Below are 19,628 nucleotides of genomic sequence, written 5' to 3' on the forward strand. Positions count from 1 at the left end.
TAAGTACAACTTCATATTTGTATTTTAAAAATAATTCTTCTGTTTGAAAAATTTGTACTTGTTATTTTGGTAGTGATTTTCAGATACAAGGAACATTTTCCTGTTAGGACTAAGAATCAATTTTATGAAGATAAGATTTCATCAGAGAAAATACTGTGGATTATAAAGATGAAATGACTCTACGAGTATGGTGATAGGAACCAGAGATTCTGACTTCATGGTGAACGTTACCTTGTTACAGTATGGAATACTACACATAGGCACTTGCCATTATTTTCTTTTTTTATCTCTGCATATTGATAATGCACTAAAACAGTATTGTTCTCTGAACGCATAGATATAAGGGCAGGTGCAAGTAATAAGTGTTGTAATTCAAGTACCTTAAATATAAATGTCATACAATCAGACCATGATCATATTATTATTTAAATGACATGGAAGTTTGTTAATGATCTGGTTAATTCAGAAAATAACCAGTTACACAGTTCAGTTAGAATTAAAACTTTCTGTGCTTGAATTTCTTTACTGATTGGATTAGGCATGTGATTTTTAAATGATCATTATTTCCCTCTTAAAATTTATTTATTATTTGTTGGAAATTTTTAAAAAACACAGTAATTAGAGTAAGTTTATTTCAGGCACAAACTGATAATAATTTATTAAGAAAAAATGCTTTTAAACTAAGTGTTTAATGCAAATCACAATTTTAAACTCATATTATCCCCACTTCTAGTGACAATAATAAAAACTGCTTGCTCTAGCAGCACATACACTATAAATTGGATATGATGATGAAATCTTACACAGAAAACAATAAAGTGCTTTACAAGCTGCACATCTCACAAAAAAGCTGTGATCATCCAGGTTTTGAATGCATATGATACCATATTACATTATTATTTTTTTAAGTAATGAAGACCCAGATATCCACTACAGTGGCCATTAACTAAAAATTCATTCATTTCTGAAATTGATTTTCTTTCTTCATACAAACTCTTGATGTACAGAGTATTGACTGATTTGTGTGTGTGTGTGTGATGTGTGTACAATAACAAGTGAGTCCCCTTAATTTTCTAACTCAAAAGCAGAGGAAAACTTAACATAAACATTTAAAAGAGAAAACAACATTGCTAAAGGACCCAGAGTGGTCATTAAATCATGCTAAGTTTTTGTAGGAAAAAAAGGAAGTCTTTGTTAAATTTTAACAATTTCAAGATTGAGTTATTTCATACTACAACTTTGACAGTGAGATATTTGAGAATGATGTTTTACTTGTGTTATTTGAAATGAATTACTCTTGAGTATTACTTCTTTACACAATGCTTTATCTGAATTATTATATCGTTACTTTACAGGAAATGACAATATTAAGTATGAGTGAAACTAAACATTTACAATTTGTTAAATATTATTTATCTTAGAATATACTTTTAAAATTGTAAACCAACCCATACTAGTTTCCATAAAACTGCCTTAAGTGTTTTTAGTATGTGGAGAGTACATCCAAACTCAATGACACATTTGATGTATATTGAGTATATATTTTTGGAGTTATTAACATAAATACTATTAAAGCTTTTTTTTTTTTTTTGGTTATACTGTTTCTACACACAATGAATCAGGATAACAAGGGGTTGCCTTCCTATATCATTTTCTGAATTGGTTATTTACACATTTTAAACCACACGGACAACTCCGAAACTTTCCCACAATTTTCTTTTGCACAAATCTTGCCAATAGCTCTCCAGAGTTTATAAGTCTAGATGACATTACAGAAATTTTCTTTCTAAGAATTTTTATATGTGCTTCATGTACTGTTAGAGTCCTGACACAGGAATTACATTATTGCCAGTTGTATGTAAAATATAAGTTAAAACATTAGTACATTTATTTATAAAGAACAAAATTTGATTGTATAATGAATGCGTAGAGTTAGCTCAAGTCCATTTTTTGTGACTCAGCTTCATCTTTCAAGCAGTTGTATGGATTGCTTTCAGTGGAGTGAACAGAATGAACTCATCCTGAATCAGTTTTAGGATTCAGTGTTAGTGTTCCAATAAACTTGGGGTAAAATAAAGACTCTATGTAAAGCATCTGATTTGATTTTCTTTGTAGTTTATAATGTTTATGTAAAGAAGTAAGCTGGGAAGATAATTCCTTCTTTACTACACCTGAAAGTTGACCCATAATGATTACTGAGATTAAACTTCAGTGTTTTTTATAAAAAATATTACTTACTTTCACAGAAGTGAAGATGTACAATTGCACAATGGTGGTTACAATGGTAGAAATACATATTGCCAATAAAATGTTAGCAAGAGATTTAAAAATGATTGTACAGCACCGCATCAGAGAATTTTTTAACAGCAAAATGATTAATATTAGTTTCTCATATAAATAAGATCCTTAAATATTTTTTAGCAATAAATAGGGGGAAAGTGCTTTTTTCCCCTAATTTCTACCAAAATTATTTCCTGATGTGGAGCAAAAGACAGTAAAAAATGACAGAGTTAAAAAAAAAAAAAAGACATTCATGCATTTAAGCCACCATTAGTCTCTGACTCTAATATAAGGCAGATCATTAATCTTTTGTAAAACTATGACTTTAGCCACTTAAGCTCTTTTTAGTGCTTTTCATGACAAGGACATGATAGAATTTGTAAATTTAGGAGTTAAGATTTATTTCCAACAGGCTAATTTAGACAGTCTCAGCTGTTTTTTTGAAACACCAACTTTATAATAAAATGCTTTGGAGAAATGATGAAAGTTTTAATAAAGAAAAACAGAGAAAGGGTCCTATATAGTTTATCACAAATAACACTTTTTAGATCAATGAAAACAAATTATATTTGCTTATGTGTCATCCTCGGTCTTAATGATGTGGAAAAGGGTGACATTGAACAGGACCTGGTGGCCATTGTTCCAGGCATAAAGAGCTCTATCTCTTGCATTGTAGTCAAGCATGGATATATGAAAGTATTGGTTGTGAAAAGGAATGTCCGTGTACTCATATGTGGAGGTTTTGGTGGAATAGGAATAATACACCTTGGCTCCAGTTAAGTGGGAGTTGGTGACATACAATGTCCCACAGATCATGAAAGATTCCCCTGCACTTCTCTTGGGATAGCCAGTGCTCCAGCTCTTCATCACCTCCAAGGTATCTTGGTTAAGCTGGCTGATGACAATATTGCCTGCATTCTGGTTAGTTGCATACACAGCCCACAACCCAATTTCGTCAGCCATTAGGTCGATATCAGAGAATCCACCCCATGTGTAAGGGTAAACGTTGTGAAAACCAGCATACTCCAGGCTTCGTTGGGCAAGCACTCTCCCCATATCAAAGCTGTATTTGATGATGATGTTACTCTGATACTTGTTAAAATAGAGTGAGCCATTGTAGACAACATGGTTAGTTCCTGCCCATTTGAAAGGGAGATTGTATGTCCTTGATTCAGCCCCACTGACAAAGTCTGCAATTGATTTGTACTCACGGACAATTTTATTGTTAGTATAACTGTCCATATACCAGACCTGGAAAGAAGAAAAAAACATAGAGTGACTAAATTCTGTACTTTTTTGAGAATTCCAAAATAAAGACATATAATCAGCACATACTAATGTCATTCTCAGTCTCTGGAAGCCACATCCTCTTACTGCTTACCTGCTGCAACGTGGTAGTACCGCAGGCTTTGGCAGAAATAGTGGCATGGTTGATGTGGAAAGGAAACAACTAAGATTACTGCTTTGAAGTTGATTTGTTTGTTGTCTTTTATTTTTTGTTGTTTTTTATTTTTGACCATTCAGTGCATATCACTGAGTGAACCAAACACGTATCAGTGCAAATCACATCACTTTGTTCATTTACCTGATAGGTCAGTTTGATCAGTGATAACTGCAAAAAACATCAGCCTTAAAAAATTTGATTATTCCATCTCTTGCTCTGAAAAATATATGGTCTAATTTTACACATTCAGCTTATTTTTCCTTTATGGATACCACAGAATCTTCTAGTAATACTTGTTCATTGGGTCATCTTATAGGTACAACCACCTTTAATGAAATGATTTTACTGATTTAGTTACTAATGTTGCTTGGATGTAACCCTTGAGAATCCTAATGTATATTGAGTTCTGTAATAGAACATAAATAGAGCTATGGTAAGTTTCTAGTATATTGTTTACATAATACAGGCATTGCCAAATAACCCCCAAAAGTTTCAGTGCTATTTTCTTTAAAATTACCTATAGATTCTTGGGATATTTTAGCTTGTTTAGTGAATTGGTGAGCTCTTGAGTTCTTTACTTATTTAGTGTTTTTTTTTTTTCACACTAAGGAGGAAGTTTTAGGAATATACAAAGAATTTTATATACTTGTAATTAGCCCTTTTCAAGCATAAAACATGCTGAACCCAATAAAAATTAGACTCACTATACTGATGAATTATAGGGGAGAACATTTTACTGAAATAAGTTTGTCATATATTGGTAGATACGTTAATATTATTAAACTGAAAGTGTTTGTAAATGATGTAATGCTTTTCAAGTTGAAACTAATATCCCTGGAAAAAAAGAATAGTAGACGCAAAGTATAAATAAAACATCATTCTAAGCAAAGGCATTTGAGCAAGCAACATACTCTGTTGTTTTTTTCAGATGCTAAAGGATCTGTCATCCAAGCACCAAATCGGGTTCCAGATGTCTTGACTGTAATTGGGCCTGTGATTTTCATCAATTTTCCACATGCTGAAATTAGAGAAACATAAACATGTTGGGTGAACACGGCCAATGATTCCAACACACATACTTATACCAAGAGCAAAGAAAGGGATCCTAAAACAAAGCAACTAGAATTAATGTCACATATTCTGAATAAATGGTCATTCATGTTGGATGCTGTGCATTTAACTATAATTTGAACCATAAGTATTTGCTGTTTCAGTGCTCTAAATCTGAAGTGTAGAATTTAAAAACAGGAAATTATTTGTACAATCTGGAAAGAAAGAAATGAGGAAAGTTATTATCATTATACCAATTCAGCAGCTACTTCTTCTAAGGGAAGAAGTTAGAAAAATTAAATTGTCCATGGGCCTGTTTACCTGATCATCAGCTCCCACTCACCTGAACCTCCCTCCTCATGCTTTTAAACTTTGGACAACTTATGCAGGACAGAAAGAACTCTATAAGCCGATTTTCAGTTTGTATTGGTAGGTGAGCAACTCCTATGAAAGTTATCTTTATAGACTGTAACAATAAAAAATTAATCACAATCTGCCTAAAAGAGGTAGAGTTTTGAAGGGTTAATGCCTAGTACAGATAGCAGGTCTGATAGAGCAGCCCTAAAGGTGCAGGAAAAAAAAGCCCCCCAAACTCAAGCCCTCACACCCTGCAGTCCCGTGCAGTGAAAGATGGGGAGTATCAGTTGGTATAATACATGATGAAAAATTAATGCCTTCTTGAAAGATTATAGTTTTTATCACTCTAACTATGAATAAGATCTTAGGAAAAGCTTGGACTTCATAACTGCCAAAATCTAAATCAAAGGGAAACCAAGACTTTTTGTGAGATTTTTTTAACAGCAAAATTTAAGTTATTTATTATACACGTTGTGAAAGGCAGTTGAATGTCTATAAATGTTGACCTTTGGTCTAAACAAGGAAATATTATTTCCTATTCATTTATACTCTTTTTTTTCTCTTTCTGTTTTTTTAACTTAAAAATTTTGTTCTGTATGGCTTATGTTTTAGGTCCTCCTCTGCCTATCCTTGGAATTGATATGTTTCTTCATAGTTCCTGTTGGTTCCTGTTTGAAAGAGAAAGACAGATTCCCCAAAGCAAATCAAGGATAAAATTAATTGTAGCTTAGGGCTTATTTTGGCTCATTTCTCTCTCTATATGTTCCTCATAAGAATAATTTATAACTGGTCAAATACTAAGCTGTGCAGTTAGAAAAGTGATGAATGATAACATTATATTTTGTACTATTACTTCAGTGATAACTATACATTTAGTAATCTCTAGCATTTCTTGAAACCTAAACTGAATATATTTTTTTCTTCTTTTGTGAAATAAACTAGATGTGATAGCATCTTTATAAACTTTATATAAAGGAATTACTTTATAAACTCCTAAGACTTGATAAACCAAGCATATAATTCAGAAACTTTCTGGCATTATCTGTATTAAATAGCAAGATCTCAGGTTAAACCTGTTTAGCCTATATTAGCTCAACTTGGTATAAACACATGCACAATATATGAATAAAGCAGATCAATCTGAACTAGAAAAAAGTGAATGCACTCTGAATGAATCAGAGTATATTTGAATACACTAAATAAGTGAAAGTAATATGATGTTTATTGATGGCTGGCCTACATAAATATTTCTAAATTCACAGATGGTAAGTGCATGAAAATTTAAAGTACAAGTATATTGAAATACATAGAAAGACATCCCTCCTCCTAAAAATACTATGAAATAAAATATGTGGTTTCTTCCTTAGGCATGATAACAAATTCTTTTGTTGAACAGATCATAAATAACAAAATTAGTCAGGTAGAATATGAAAAGTAACTGGCTTAAGATGATGGCACTTTCATTTCTTTTTATTTTGCAAGATCTCATTAAAATGATAGTAAAGGAGTAAAGCATTGGGGGGGAAATGCAAAAAGAACAGAATAAGAATCATCAATGGAGAAGAAAATTTTAACAAATTTCCAGAAGGCAGAAGATGATAGAGTGGTAATATTAGAGGTGTAGGATGAAATAAGATGCAAAAGTGTCTATGCAGAGGAGATAAGTGCTGAGGATGGAGCTGCTCAGCCTTGAAGAAAAGTAAGGGACTTGGGCCCTAAGAAGGTTCAAGATGGCGGTGCATCCTCCCAGAGATTCAGCAAGTCTACAACTACATATGGAATAATTCCCTCAGAAAGGGATCTGAAAACTGGATGAACATAGCCTCCACAACAAAGGGTAAAAGGATTGCATTGATATGGATAGGAGAGGCAGAGAGGCCTCCTGCCAAGGGAAAAACCACACTGAAGCCATGATAATCTGCAACAGAGAGGGACCACAAAGGAATGGATCTTGTCCCTGAGGATTGAGGGGTAAGAACTCCGTATCAGGCACCTCGATCCCCATATCCTGCACAGTTGAGACAAGCCCCCCAAACTGCTGATTTTGAGAACCAGTAGGGAATACGTCTAGGAAAATCATAGAACTGCAGGTAAGGGAAAACCCATTTTCAAAGGGCCTGCATGCCAACTCACTTGACCTATCCCCCGTGGAAAACACCAGATTGAAAAGTACATGGACCACAGGTGAAGGTGACCTGTTTCCTAATCTTGAAACATCTTCTGTAGAGGTAGAAAGCAGTTGGGATATTGGGGACTGAGACACTGATAGGGGCAATTTTCCCATCACACTGTGCCTTGCTAATGCCAGTGCTGGTGGTTACCATTTTGAAATTCTTCCACTAAGCTGTTAGTGCCAGTGGGTGAGTCCCACTGAGGCCCCCCACCCACCCCTGTGCCTTGGCTAGGCCTCACAGCTGGACAAGCAATAGCTCTGCCAGCCACAGTATTTTGCAGCAGCTTTGGTTAGGCTAGGCCCATGGCTATGGACATTGAAACAGTAATCAAAAAGCTCTCAACAAACAAACAACAGCTTCACTGGAAAATTCTACAGGAGATTTAATACCTATCCTTGTCAAATTCTTCCAAAAAACTGAAGAAGAGAGGAATCTTCCAAATGCATTTTACAAAGCTAGCATTGCCCTGATACCAAAGCTGGACGGATAGCACACAGAAAAGATTACAGGCCAGTATCCTAGGTGAACATTGATGCAGAAATCCTCAATGAAATATTAGCAAACTGAATTCAGTAATACATTAGAAGGATCACATGCCACAATTAAGTAGGACTTATTTCAGGAACACAAAGATGGATCTACATCCACAGATCAATTAATGTGATACATCACATTAACAAAATGAAGCATGAAACATACATGATCATTTTATTAGTTGCAGAAAAAGCTTCTGACAAAATTTAACATCCATTTATGATAAAAACTCTCAAGTGATTATAGAGGGAATGTACCTCCACATAATAAAGGCCATATATGACAGACCTGCAGCTATAACACCAGACTCAATGTGAAAAACTGAAAACTCTAAGATCAGAAATAAGACAAGGATGCCCACTCTTGCCACTTTTATTCAGCATAGTATTGGAAGTGCTAGCCACAGCAGTTAGGGAGAAAAAGATATGAAAGGCATCCAAATCAGAAAGAAAGAAGTAAAACTGTCACTGTTTTCAGATGACATGGTACCATATAGGGTGAATCCTGAAGAAGCTATCAAAAAAAAAAAAAAAAACCTGTTAGAACTAATAAATGAATTCAGTAAAGTTGCAGAATACAACTTTAAAGAGAAACTTGTGGCATTTTCTTATGCTAATAATGAACTATTTTAGAAAAAGAAATCAAGAATTGCCAAAGCATTACTGAAGAGAAAGAGGCTGGAGGAATAACTCTCCCAGACTTCAGACAATACTATAGAGCTACAGTCATCAAGACAGCATGGTATTGGTACCAAAACAGACATATGGACCAATGGAACAGAATAGACAGCCCAGAAATGAACCCACAAACTTTTGGTCAACTCATCTTCGACAAAGGAGGCAAGAATATACAATGGAATAAAGACAGCCTCTTCAGCAAATGGTGTTGGGAAAACTGGACGGCAGCATGTAAAATAATGAAGCTAGAACACTCCCTTACACCATATACAAAAATCAACTCAAAATGGATTAAAGACTTAAACATAAGACAAGATACAATAAACCTCCTAGAGGAAAACATAGGCAAAACATTATCTGACATACATTTCAAAAATTTTCTCCTAGAAGAAATAAAAGCAAGAATAAACAAATGGGACCTAATGAAACTTACAAGCTTCTGCACAGCAAAGGAAACCAGAAGTAAAACAAGAAGAAAACCTACGGAATGGGAGAAAATTTTTGCAAGTGAAACCGACAAAGGCTTGATCTCCAGAATATATAAGCAGCTCATACGACTCAATAAGAAAAAAATAAACAACCCAATCCAAAAATGGGCAGAAGACCTAAACAAGCAATTCTCCAAGGAAGACATACAAATGATCAAAAAGCACATGAAAAAATGCTCAATATCACTAATTATCAGAGAAATGCAAATCAAAACTACAATGAGGTATCACCTCCCACCAGTCAGAATGGCCGTCATTCAAAAATCCACAAATGACAAATGCTGGAGAGGCTGTGGAGAAAGGGGAACCCTTCTACACTGCTGGTGGGAATGCAGTTTGGTGCAGCCACTATGGAAAACAGTGTGGAGATTCCTCAAAAGACTAGGAATAGACTTACCATATGACCCAGGAATCCCACTCCTGGGCTTGTATCCAGAAGGAAATCTACTTCAGGATGACACCTGCACCCCAATGTTCATAGCAGCACTATTTACAATAGCCAAAACAAGGAAACAGCCTAAATGTCCATCAACAGGTGACTGGATAAAGAAGAGGTGGTATATTTATACAATGGAATACTACTCAGCCATAAAAACCGACAACATAATGCCATTAGCAGCAACATGGATGCTCCTGGAGAATGTCATTCTAAGTGAAGTAAGCCAGAAAGAGAAAGAAAAATACCATATGAGATCGCTCATATGTGGAATCTAAAAAACAAAAACAAAAACAAACAAGCAAACAAAAACAAAGCGTAAATACAGGACAGAAATAGACTCAGACAGAGAATACAGACTTGTGGTTACCAGGGGGGTGGAGGGTGAGAAGGGATAGACTGGGATTTCAAAATTGTAGAATAGATAAACAAGATTACACTGTATAGCACAGGGAAATATACACAAAATGTTATGATAACTCACAGAGAAAAAAATGTGGCAATGAGTGTGTATATGTCCATGAATGACTGAAAAATTGTGCTGAACACTGGAATTTGACACAACATTGTAAAATGATTATAAATCAATAAGAAATGTTAAAAAAATCAAGAAAGATACCACTTTTACATTTGCATCTGAAAGAATAAAATACCTAGAAATAAACTTAACCAAAGGAATGAAAGATCTGTATGCTGAAAACCATAAGACACTGTTGAAATAAATTTAAGAAGACTCAAATGGAAAGACATTTCATTTTCATAGATTGGAAGAATTAATATTGTTAAAATATCTGTATTACCAAAGCAATCTACAGATTCAGTGCAGTTCCGTATTGAAATTCCAATGGAATATTTCATAGAACTAGGACAAATAATTCTAAAATTTGTATGGAACCAAAAAGATCCCCAATAGCCAAAACAATCTTGAGAGAGAATAAAAATGGAGGCATCACACTTTCACACTGTACTATAAAACTATTGTAATCAAAACATTATGGTATTGGCACAAAACGTATAGATCAGTGGAACAGAATTGAGAGCTCAGAAGTAAACTCACACATACAGGGACAATTTACAGCAAAGTAGTGAAGAACATACAATGGAGGAAAAAACAGTCTCTTCAATAAATGGTATTGGGAAAACTGGACAACTACATGCAGGAGAATGAAACTAGACCAGTATCTTACACCATACACAAAAATTAAATGATTTGAAGATTTAAATGTAAGACTTGGAACCATGAAATTCTAGGGAAAATCATAGGTGGTAACCTCATTGATATCAGTCTGACTGTTTTTGTGGATCTGATTCCAAATGCAAGGCAAACCAAAGCAAAAATAAGTGAGACTACATCACACTAAAAAGCTTCTGCAAAGCATGGAAACCATCAAAACCAAAAGGCAACCTACTGAATGGAAGAAGATATTTGCAAATTATCTATCTGATAAGAGGTTAATATCCAAAACACATGAAGAATTCATACAACTCAACACGTAAAGAAAAAACAACCTGGTTAAAAAATGGGCAAAGGATCTGAATAGACCATTTTCCAAAGAAGAAATATAGATGCCTGCTAGGCATATGACAAAATGTTCAGCATCATTAGTTATTAGGGAAATGCACATGAAAGCCACATTGAGGTACCACCTTATATCTCTTTGAATGATTATGATTGAAAAAACAAGAAATAACTAATGTTGGAGAGAATATGGAGGTAAGGGAACTCTTAACACTGTTGGCGTAAGTAAATTGGTACAGCCACTATGGAAAATAGTATGGCGATTCCTCAAAAATACAAGAATAGAATGCTCATATGACCCAGCTATTTTACATCTAGCTATTTATCCAAAGAACATGAAAACACTAATTTGAAAAGATATATGCACTTCTAGGTTCATTGCAGTACAATATTCCAGTATATGAAAAAAAATTGTCCATTTATGGGTGAATGGATAAAGCAGATATGGTATATATACACAGTGGAATACTGTGTAGCCATAAAAAAAAAATCCTGCCATTTGTGACATCATGGATAGACCCTGAAGGCATTATACTAAGTAAAAAAATTCAGACAGAGAAAGACTATATGATTTCACTCATGTGGAATCTAAAAATGAAAACAAATGAACAAACAAAATAAAACCAAAACAAACTGATAGATACAGAGATCAGGTAGTGTTTACCAGAGGGGAAGGGGTTGAGGGATGGGAGAAATGAGTGAAGGGAGTCAGTGTCAGCTCTATGGTGACAGATGGTAACTAGACTTATGGTGGTATTACTTTGTAGTATATAGAGATGTTGAATTATAATGCCGTACACCTGGAACTGGTATAACAAAAATTTAAAAAAAGACAAGGAATTGAGAAACATAGGTTTAAAGGATTTTACACGTGGAATAGGGCCCTGAAAACAGGAACACCATTTAACTGCTTAAGAGCAATTAATCCTTCGTTCATCCTTGATACAGAACCCCAGAAAGTAGTTAAAAAATCTACAGAACTGTGTTAATCACCTGACAAGACTTAGGGCAAGGGCAACAGATGAAGAGACTGGAGCTTCAGAACAAAGGCTTTTGGATTCTGACATTGGTAGTCTCCTTGCCCACTCACCATGGAATGAAATGTCACTTCCTACACAAACACACACAGTTTCCAAGCAGATTTATTATTCAAATCTTTGAAAATCAGTTGATAACCAAGGATTAAAGTATATTTTCTAAAAGCTTAGAATAAGAATGACCAAAATAAATGTGCAGAAAAACCAGACTACCATAAACAGATAATTCAGAAAGCAGAAGAAATTCCAGTGTCTTTAAAGAGACTTGTATATTGTAGACTGTGTACTATGAAAAGAAAAAAGAGCTACTGGAAATTAAAAAAATATGATTTCATTTCAAAATAAGTTAGAAGGTAACAAGAGCTATCCCCAAAATTTAAAGAAAAAGATAAAATTTAAAATAAGAAAATATATGGATACATATAGGATCAATCCAGATGCTCCAACATCTGAAAAGCAAGTTTCTAGAATGAGAGGAGAGAGAAAAAGTAGAGAAAATTTTCAAAGAAATTAAACGGAGTATTTCCCCAATTGCAAAACCTAAATATTAGAATAAAAGCCTACACCATAATAAATGAAAAAAGATTTACTCCTAAAAATTACTGTAAAATTTAGAAGATACTGAATAAAGCAAAGAAATTGAATCTTTTCAGAGAAAATGTGTGACCTGATCACATGCAAACAAATAAGAATTAGACTGGCTCTGGACTTTTCATCAATACTGGATGATTGAAGATAGTAGTCAGTGCCTTTGTATTTAAGAAGAAAAATCAGAGAAAGATGGAGTAAGGGTATTTTCTGACATGCAAACTTTCCAAAGTTCACCTACAATGCACTCTTTCTTAAAAGTTACTTGAGGTTATATTGCAGCAAAATAAGCAAGTAAGCCAAGACAGGACAAGGCATGAAATCAGGACAATAATGATTTCTTATTTCACAATAACAGCTGTGCAGTAGGCCTTCAGAGCCATTAATCCAGAGTGGACGGAGTCTCCCGAAGGGAGGTGTCAGAAATAGGAGAAATTATCTACAGAAATACTGTATGAGACCTTCTAGGGGAAAAAAAAAACAACAAACTGGGTGTGGTGAAGGCATTTATTGAGGTACATGAAAGGAGAATTTAGTTGAAATTAACTCTAGTAATATTCCACTTTAGATAGCACTGATGTGTCACTGGAATTAGACACTGATGTTCACCACTTAGCTCCCAAAGAACAGCATAAGCATTGTGATAGTATTGTAAATACTTAGGTTTAACTTGTAGAATCAGCCCATGAACTGATTCTATAAGTTAAACAGAATACTTAAAGGATATTTCATCTGTTCTGTAATTATAGAAAAGACAAAGTGTTTACAACCATGATAACAGGAGAATAGGTAAAGTTCGCACTGTGAGAAAATTAAAAATTGGAAGAAGAAATGGAAGATAGAAGTGTAGCTTCTTTGAGTTTAAAAATTTAAAAATATGATGTCAGGAGAGTTTTCCTAGAGTTGATGAAAAATAATATTTAAGTATAAGTCTTGAATTTGCAGACTTGATAAGAATTGTACTGTGAATAGTTATAGAAGCATACTATGGAAAGACAACAAAGAAGTGGTTTTAGTTAGGTGATCTAAGTCCTCTCTTTGCAGAATGGAAAATCAGTAAATAAGTCCAAAATTGATAACTCCCCCCAAAGTGGAAAAAACGTATTAACCACCAGAAGCCCTACATTTAACTCCCTGTAGCCCTAAAATTAAGCATAAATGTGATTACCTCTGGAGAGCTGAGCTGGAGGAGAGTGTTACTTTTTATTATAAATCATTTTTATTCTCAGCATATAATTTTCTAGCCATGCACATACAATATTTAATTATAATTTTAAAAATTAGAATAGCTGAAAAAAGCAGGCATGAAATTTAAAAAGCAAAAATCACATTTCTGTACTGCTTATTGAAAAATCATTTCCAGGTTTTTATTTGCCGTTCTTTCTTGCAGGTCTAGGAAGTAGGTGGAAATGGAGGATGTAAATAGTCTCCAGAATTGGAAGCTGTGAAAAGCTATTCTGCTTTTTAATTTGGTTTCAGTCCTGTAAGGACTAGATTGAAATTGTGTTCTTTAAACTATCAGCTTTATCTTACAATTGGCATGTCAATCTCTCTTTAACTCTTAACCTTAAAAGAATTAGGATCTATCCTAATTCTGAATTGCGACATTTTTTTCAGTTACTTCATATAGATATTAAGAAAAGCCAATAAGTGATTACATTGGTTAGTACACGTATAGGAGCTCTACTAAAAGATGCTAGTCATGTGATTCAAGTAGAAATATTGTATATTTTATTTCAAAATAATAAGTGATTATGATCTTGGAAAAATATGCTCTTCTTGAAGACCAGGAGGCAAAATTAAAATTTCTTGAAAAATACCTTTTTAAAGGTGATCTTTCATAATCATCTGAAAAAAAAGGTACATAGACTCTCAGGAGTCAATTCAAATTTGTTCTGGATATAAATCAATATAATATTCCAAATACAAAATATAAACATAGTAGAATGTTCATCCTCACAAAATCTTTACACCCAGAGGAAATAGCCAAATGGAAACACAATCAGTAAGAAATTTATTGACCTCAGGTGGTTTTGATACTGAAAGTGAATAGAGATTTATAGTTACAAAGTTTGATTTAACATTTTAGATGGTCAAACTGTAAAATTAAATTTCAAACTGAGGTTTTTAACCTACCTTATCAGCAAAATTGGTCTCTTTGCTATAGGTAATCTCTGTTGCCTGAAGACTGAAGCATAGTTTGGACAAAGCAAGAAGACACAAAGCTCAGTTGTATACATAGTTCAGTTGCTGATTGTTTTCTGGGTTTAATGGTCCTCTGGATTCAGTTTCTTTAGATATGACTTTAATATGAACTGAGTGATAAGGATTAGTAGAACCTGCGTAAGAACTGTCTTTGGGACTAAGAATCATGCTGTGAGTCTCATGAATCAGCATTTCCAGAAAGTGACAGTGCATGTTGGCTTCTGTGGTGGTTGGCTCTAACCCAGTGCTCCATCTGGGAAAGAGATGCTGCTCAGCCTTATGAACTGTTTAGACCAAGAGTTAAGACAGAAATTACACCAGGTGTTAAAAGCTTCTGACACCTAAATTAAAAATGACTTTGCTTTCTCTTTTGCAGCAGTAGGCTTTTTCTCTGAAACATTGCAGAGGGTAAAATGGTAAAGATTTAAATGTAAAATAATTAATGTATTCATTTAATAACCATTTACTGAGAACTCATCATGTACCCAGGACTATGCTAGGTACTGTGGTTATAAGGCAAACGGAGACAAAATAGGTTCGTCAGTTGTAGCTTCTCAAAGTACAATTGCTTATGCTTATCCTTCCTATTTCTTTTCTTCTTTTTCTTCTTTTGAATTAACTGGCAAGGAAAGTTAAGTGAAGAAATTATTTCAGACCAAATTTATATTGAGAAGAAAATGATGTAACATTGAAAGCATTGAATATCTGTTGATATTAAATAAAAATTATAGAAATCCAGCCCTGAGTGCTGAAATGTGTAATAGCACTTTCTAGGTAATGTGAAGTGTATCTCATTTTAAGCCACATTTACCTCTGCTCTTCTACAAAATATGCCCAGAAATTGTCACACATAGAAAGAAACAAGCAAGTTCAGCTGATCTCCCATGTTTCATTTTCTATAAAAAATGAATGTGAGAGTCTAGAAATGACAAGTTTAATGCAGTAACATTTCTTACTAAGTCTCACTGATTTGGTCCTGCACATGTGTCTTAATGTAAGTTGTCTGTGTGAAGAAAACTTATCTCTACTATCTAGTAAATCAATATAATTTTGCAAACTTTAACTCTGTGATATTTCATTGAATGGGATTTTAAGTTAGATATAAACCATTTTTAAAATATGCATGTGAAGCTATGTTAGCTCTAGTTCCAAACAAAGATACCTCATATCTAGTCTCTGACCAGGGAAGATCCTTTGAACACTTACGAACTTTTCATTTTTTATGCTTTGATTCTTCTATGTGTATTGCTTTCTCCGTTGTTCCTCCATGTCTATCACTCATCAGCTATCCCTCCTTAGCCCAGTGACTCACAATGTGCGATACCAGCATTTTTCTTCCTGGCACCACTCTGAATTTGACCTCAGTCCACCACAACATTCTATCCCAAAGTCACAGCCTTTGAGTAAACCAATTTTTGTAGTATAATTCTCCGAAGCACACTTGAAGTGAAGAATTAGTGACCCAAAGTATTAACAATTTAAAAATAAATATTTGTGTATATCTTAAACGAGCCTTTTAGTTTGTTAATCTGAAATAGTAGTGCACTGAAAATTTTGGACTCCGTGTCAATAAACTTGCTTAAAATCCAAAATAGGTCTGTGATAATAATGTATGGAAATGTCCTTTACTCTATACTGAGTCATGGATAAAGTGCTTTGCATAAAATTCTTCCACTTTGGATGATCATGATGGAGTGGCCTATTGGCTAATGAACTCTTTTACCATCTGCCTTATTTGGTGGGGGTATTTTGATTCTTATTCTAGTCAATTCTACCTCAGAAAGCACAAACTTGGGTGCTAAAAGAAGGGAGTTTGGATGTGCTCTTCAGACAGAAGTGTTTCATTCACTCACTCATTTATTCATTCATCCAAGATTTAACGAGCATCAAACACTGTTCTTGGTACTAGAATTACAATTATGAGTAAGACATGACACCTCTGTTCTGGTGAAGATTACATTTTGCTGAGAAGAGAGAGAAAATAATTTGAATGAACTTTAAATAAGCAGAGAAGCTAAATATATCAGGTAGGAATAAATTTCATGCAAATATTTAAATATCTGGCAATTTGGTAAGGTGTGACAGGGGAGTTGCTTTACACTGGTGAATAGAGAAGACTTCTCAAAAAAGGTGATACATAATCTGAGATCTAATTGACAAGGAGTCAGCCGTGGACACATTAAGTTGAAGAGAAAGATGTTTAAGCAGTGGATCAACTAGAGGATAGCAGCATTTTAAACTAATTGGAGGCATGGTTTAAGAAAGCTTCCTGGGTTTGAATCCTGATTCTATCACTCACTCACCAGGGGCCTTATACAATTTTTAATCTCTCAGTGTCTCATGGATAACACTAGTAATAATATCTAACTCACAAGGTATTGGGAGGAATAAATCAAAAATTCATGCTAAGTGTTTCAAATAGTGTTCAGTATACAGTTAATTATCTAATAAATGTTAGCTATTATTATTGTTCTTGGAAAGGCCTTGAATTTGGATATGCTTTGTGAACTAAGAGAAATCAAAATAAAAGTGGAAGAGGCTAGTGTGTCTAGAGCACACTTGGAAAAGTAGAAGATGAGGTTGGAGAGGTGAATGGAATGAAGCTTTATAAAATCAGAGTGAGTACCTGGATTTTATTCTGAGTATGATGGAAAGCTATTGGAGGATTTTAAGAAAGTAGGGAAGTGACAGAATGTGGGCTACATTTTAGAAAGACTAGCCTAGCTAATATAGGAAATTAATTGTAGAGGATATCGAGTATAGGCAGAGAGACCAATTGAATGTTATCACATTGGCCAGGTGAGAGGTAATGAAAAATGGGGATGAAGACGGAGGAAAATAGATGGATTTGGGGTTTTTGTTTGTTTTTTTGTTTGTTTGTTTTTGGATAAAGTTGATAAGACCAGGCTTTGGATTAGATTTTAGGGTGAAAAGAGAAGTTAAGGAAAATCTCAAATTGAAAAACAGTTTACAGATATTCGGCTTGTTCAGAAGGTCAGATTGTAGTGTCATTTACTCAGATGAAATGACTAAAAAAGAAATGAGTTTAGAAAGAAAAATCAAGAATTCAGTATGGGTTATTTTAAGTTGTTCATGACTATTGTCTGTGCCAGTGGAGATGTAGAGATGATAGTATACAAATCTACATAGCAGACATCCTTCTGAAACACAGTTTTGACAATCTTTAGCACAATGATGATGGTGAAAGCCAGAGCCTCGGAGAGAGGACATACACAAAGAAGATGAAGACATCTAGAATAGAGTTCTGGGGCATCAAAATATTAATGGTACCCAGCAAAGGAGCCCAATAAGAAGCTATAAATGGGGTAGGAAAAATAGTGCAGTGTTAAGAAATCCTAAAGAGGAGAATCTTTTAAGAAGGATGAAGTACTGACCTCTAGGGAATACAGAAGTATCTAGAAAATCAAAGAAATGACCATGGAATTTGGCAGCAAGAAGTCATCGGTGGTTACAAGAATCAAATGAAGAGAATGTTGGGATCAAAAGCTGCGTTAGAGTTGGTTTTGAAAAGACTACAAACCAAATCAGCAACTATCAAATATCCTTTCAGAGGAGAAGCAGCAGGGAAATGGGGGGTTATGGGAAAATTTTATTCTTGTTCTGGTGTTCCTGTTGTTGTTTAATAAAGATTTGTTTGCCTTTATAAATAATCTAGTAGAGAGGGAGAAACTGATATGAAAGAGAATAACTAAACAATTTCATGAGCAGTTGGTAGTTTAATCTATTTATTAACTCTGCCTCTATTTATGTTTTTGTTGTTGTTGTTGTCTCTCTGTTTTTACTTCCACAATTTCCTGGGAAATGTTCTTTGTGTAGTATATTTATCCAGGTTAGAATCCTGAGGTCGGTGTTGGGGATGTGGTTTCTAATCTCAGCCACAACAGTAAATCATCACATAGTATTGGATAATGAATGCACTTATTCTCTGAGATGGAGTTGTATCATCTCTAAGGTGGAAGTTCTGAAGCTTGACATTTTGTTATTCTAACTAAGGGAATGTAGGGGATCAGTAGATAGTTATGCTGATGGGGAGAAGGTGGTATTTCTAGTTGTAAAACAAACACACACCATCTGGGTGATTATAATTGTGGTCATCATCATATCTACCCATATTCTTGGGAAGCAAAAAACAGAAAGGGCTCTCAAGGGATTTCTTTCTAGAAATTTCTTTTAGAAATTGTTATTAGACTTCTAAGCTAAAATTTATCTTGTTGAATGAAATTAGTAAAATTAAAGTTTCAGCAATTTATGAAACCTGGCCACACTTTTAGTTGTGATTTTGTGGTAGTGTTAAGTAAACACAGGTATTCTCAGATTCTGACTGAGCATAGAAATTATAAAAATGAAGTAAAATAAACAGTAAAAGTCATTTCTACTTCTTGGGTCCTCAAAACTGGCTTTTGTTCAAATAATCATTATCTTTCTCTCTTCACTCTCACTTTCTGTGAGGACACAAGAAGCCAGACAGAAAGGATAATTTCCTAAAATGCCTGGAAGACAAATGTTCCTGCAAAAGTGGATGGCAAAGAAGGAAGCTGAGTTCTGGTTCATTGATTTTCTCCTGCTATGCTCTTCTGTCAGCTGTGGCAGACATGAAAATATTAGCATTTTAAAATATATTATATGTGCATAGTTCCATATGTTCAGAAAATGTGCTGAGTGGGTAGTTGACAAAAGTAACCATTTTAATACTTTGATGATTTTGAGACATAAATTTTTTATGATCAGTTGCAATCCATATTTATCAATAAGTAGCTCAGGAGAAGATAGCATTTGGGATTCAGCAGGAAGATCAGTTTGGATCAACGAAGCATAAAA

At 34.3% G+C, this 19,628-nt stretch overlaps 1 protein-coding gene across 2 annotated transcripts in view; it reads right to left on the minus strand.

Annotated features, from left to right (window-relative positions):
- Positions 1–645: 645 nt before the first annotated feature.
- OLFM3 (olfactomedin 3) overlaps positions 646–19,628 on the minus strand; it is a 173,271-nt gene continuing 154,288 nt past the window's right edge. For both annotated transcript variants that reach the window (XM_010950459.3, XM_010950458.3), the window contains exons 5-6: positions 4,636–4,742; positions 646–3,531 (exon numbers count right to left, since the gene is read on the minus strand). In XM_010950459.3, the coding sequence (XP_010948761.1) occupies positions 2,854–3,531; positions 4,636–4,742 (785 nt within the window). In that variant the 3' untranslated portion in view covers positions 646–2,853. The remainder of the gene's footprint in view (positions 3,532–4,635; positions 4,743–19,628) is intronic.

The sequence above is a fragment of the Camelus bactrianus genome, chromosome 9 (assembly GCF_048773025.1).
Source record: "Camelus bactrianus isolate YW-2024 breed Bactrian camel chromosome 9, ASM4877302v1, whole genome shotgun sequence".
In the NCBI taxonomy this organism is placed as follows: domain Eukaryota; kingdom Metazoa; phylum Chordata; class Mammalia; order Artiodactyla; family Camelidae; genus Camelus; species Camelus bactrianus.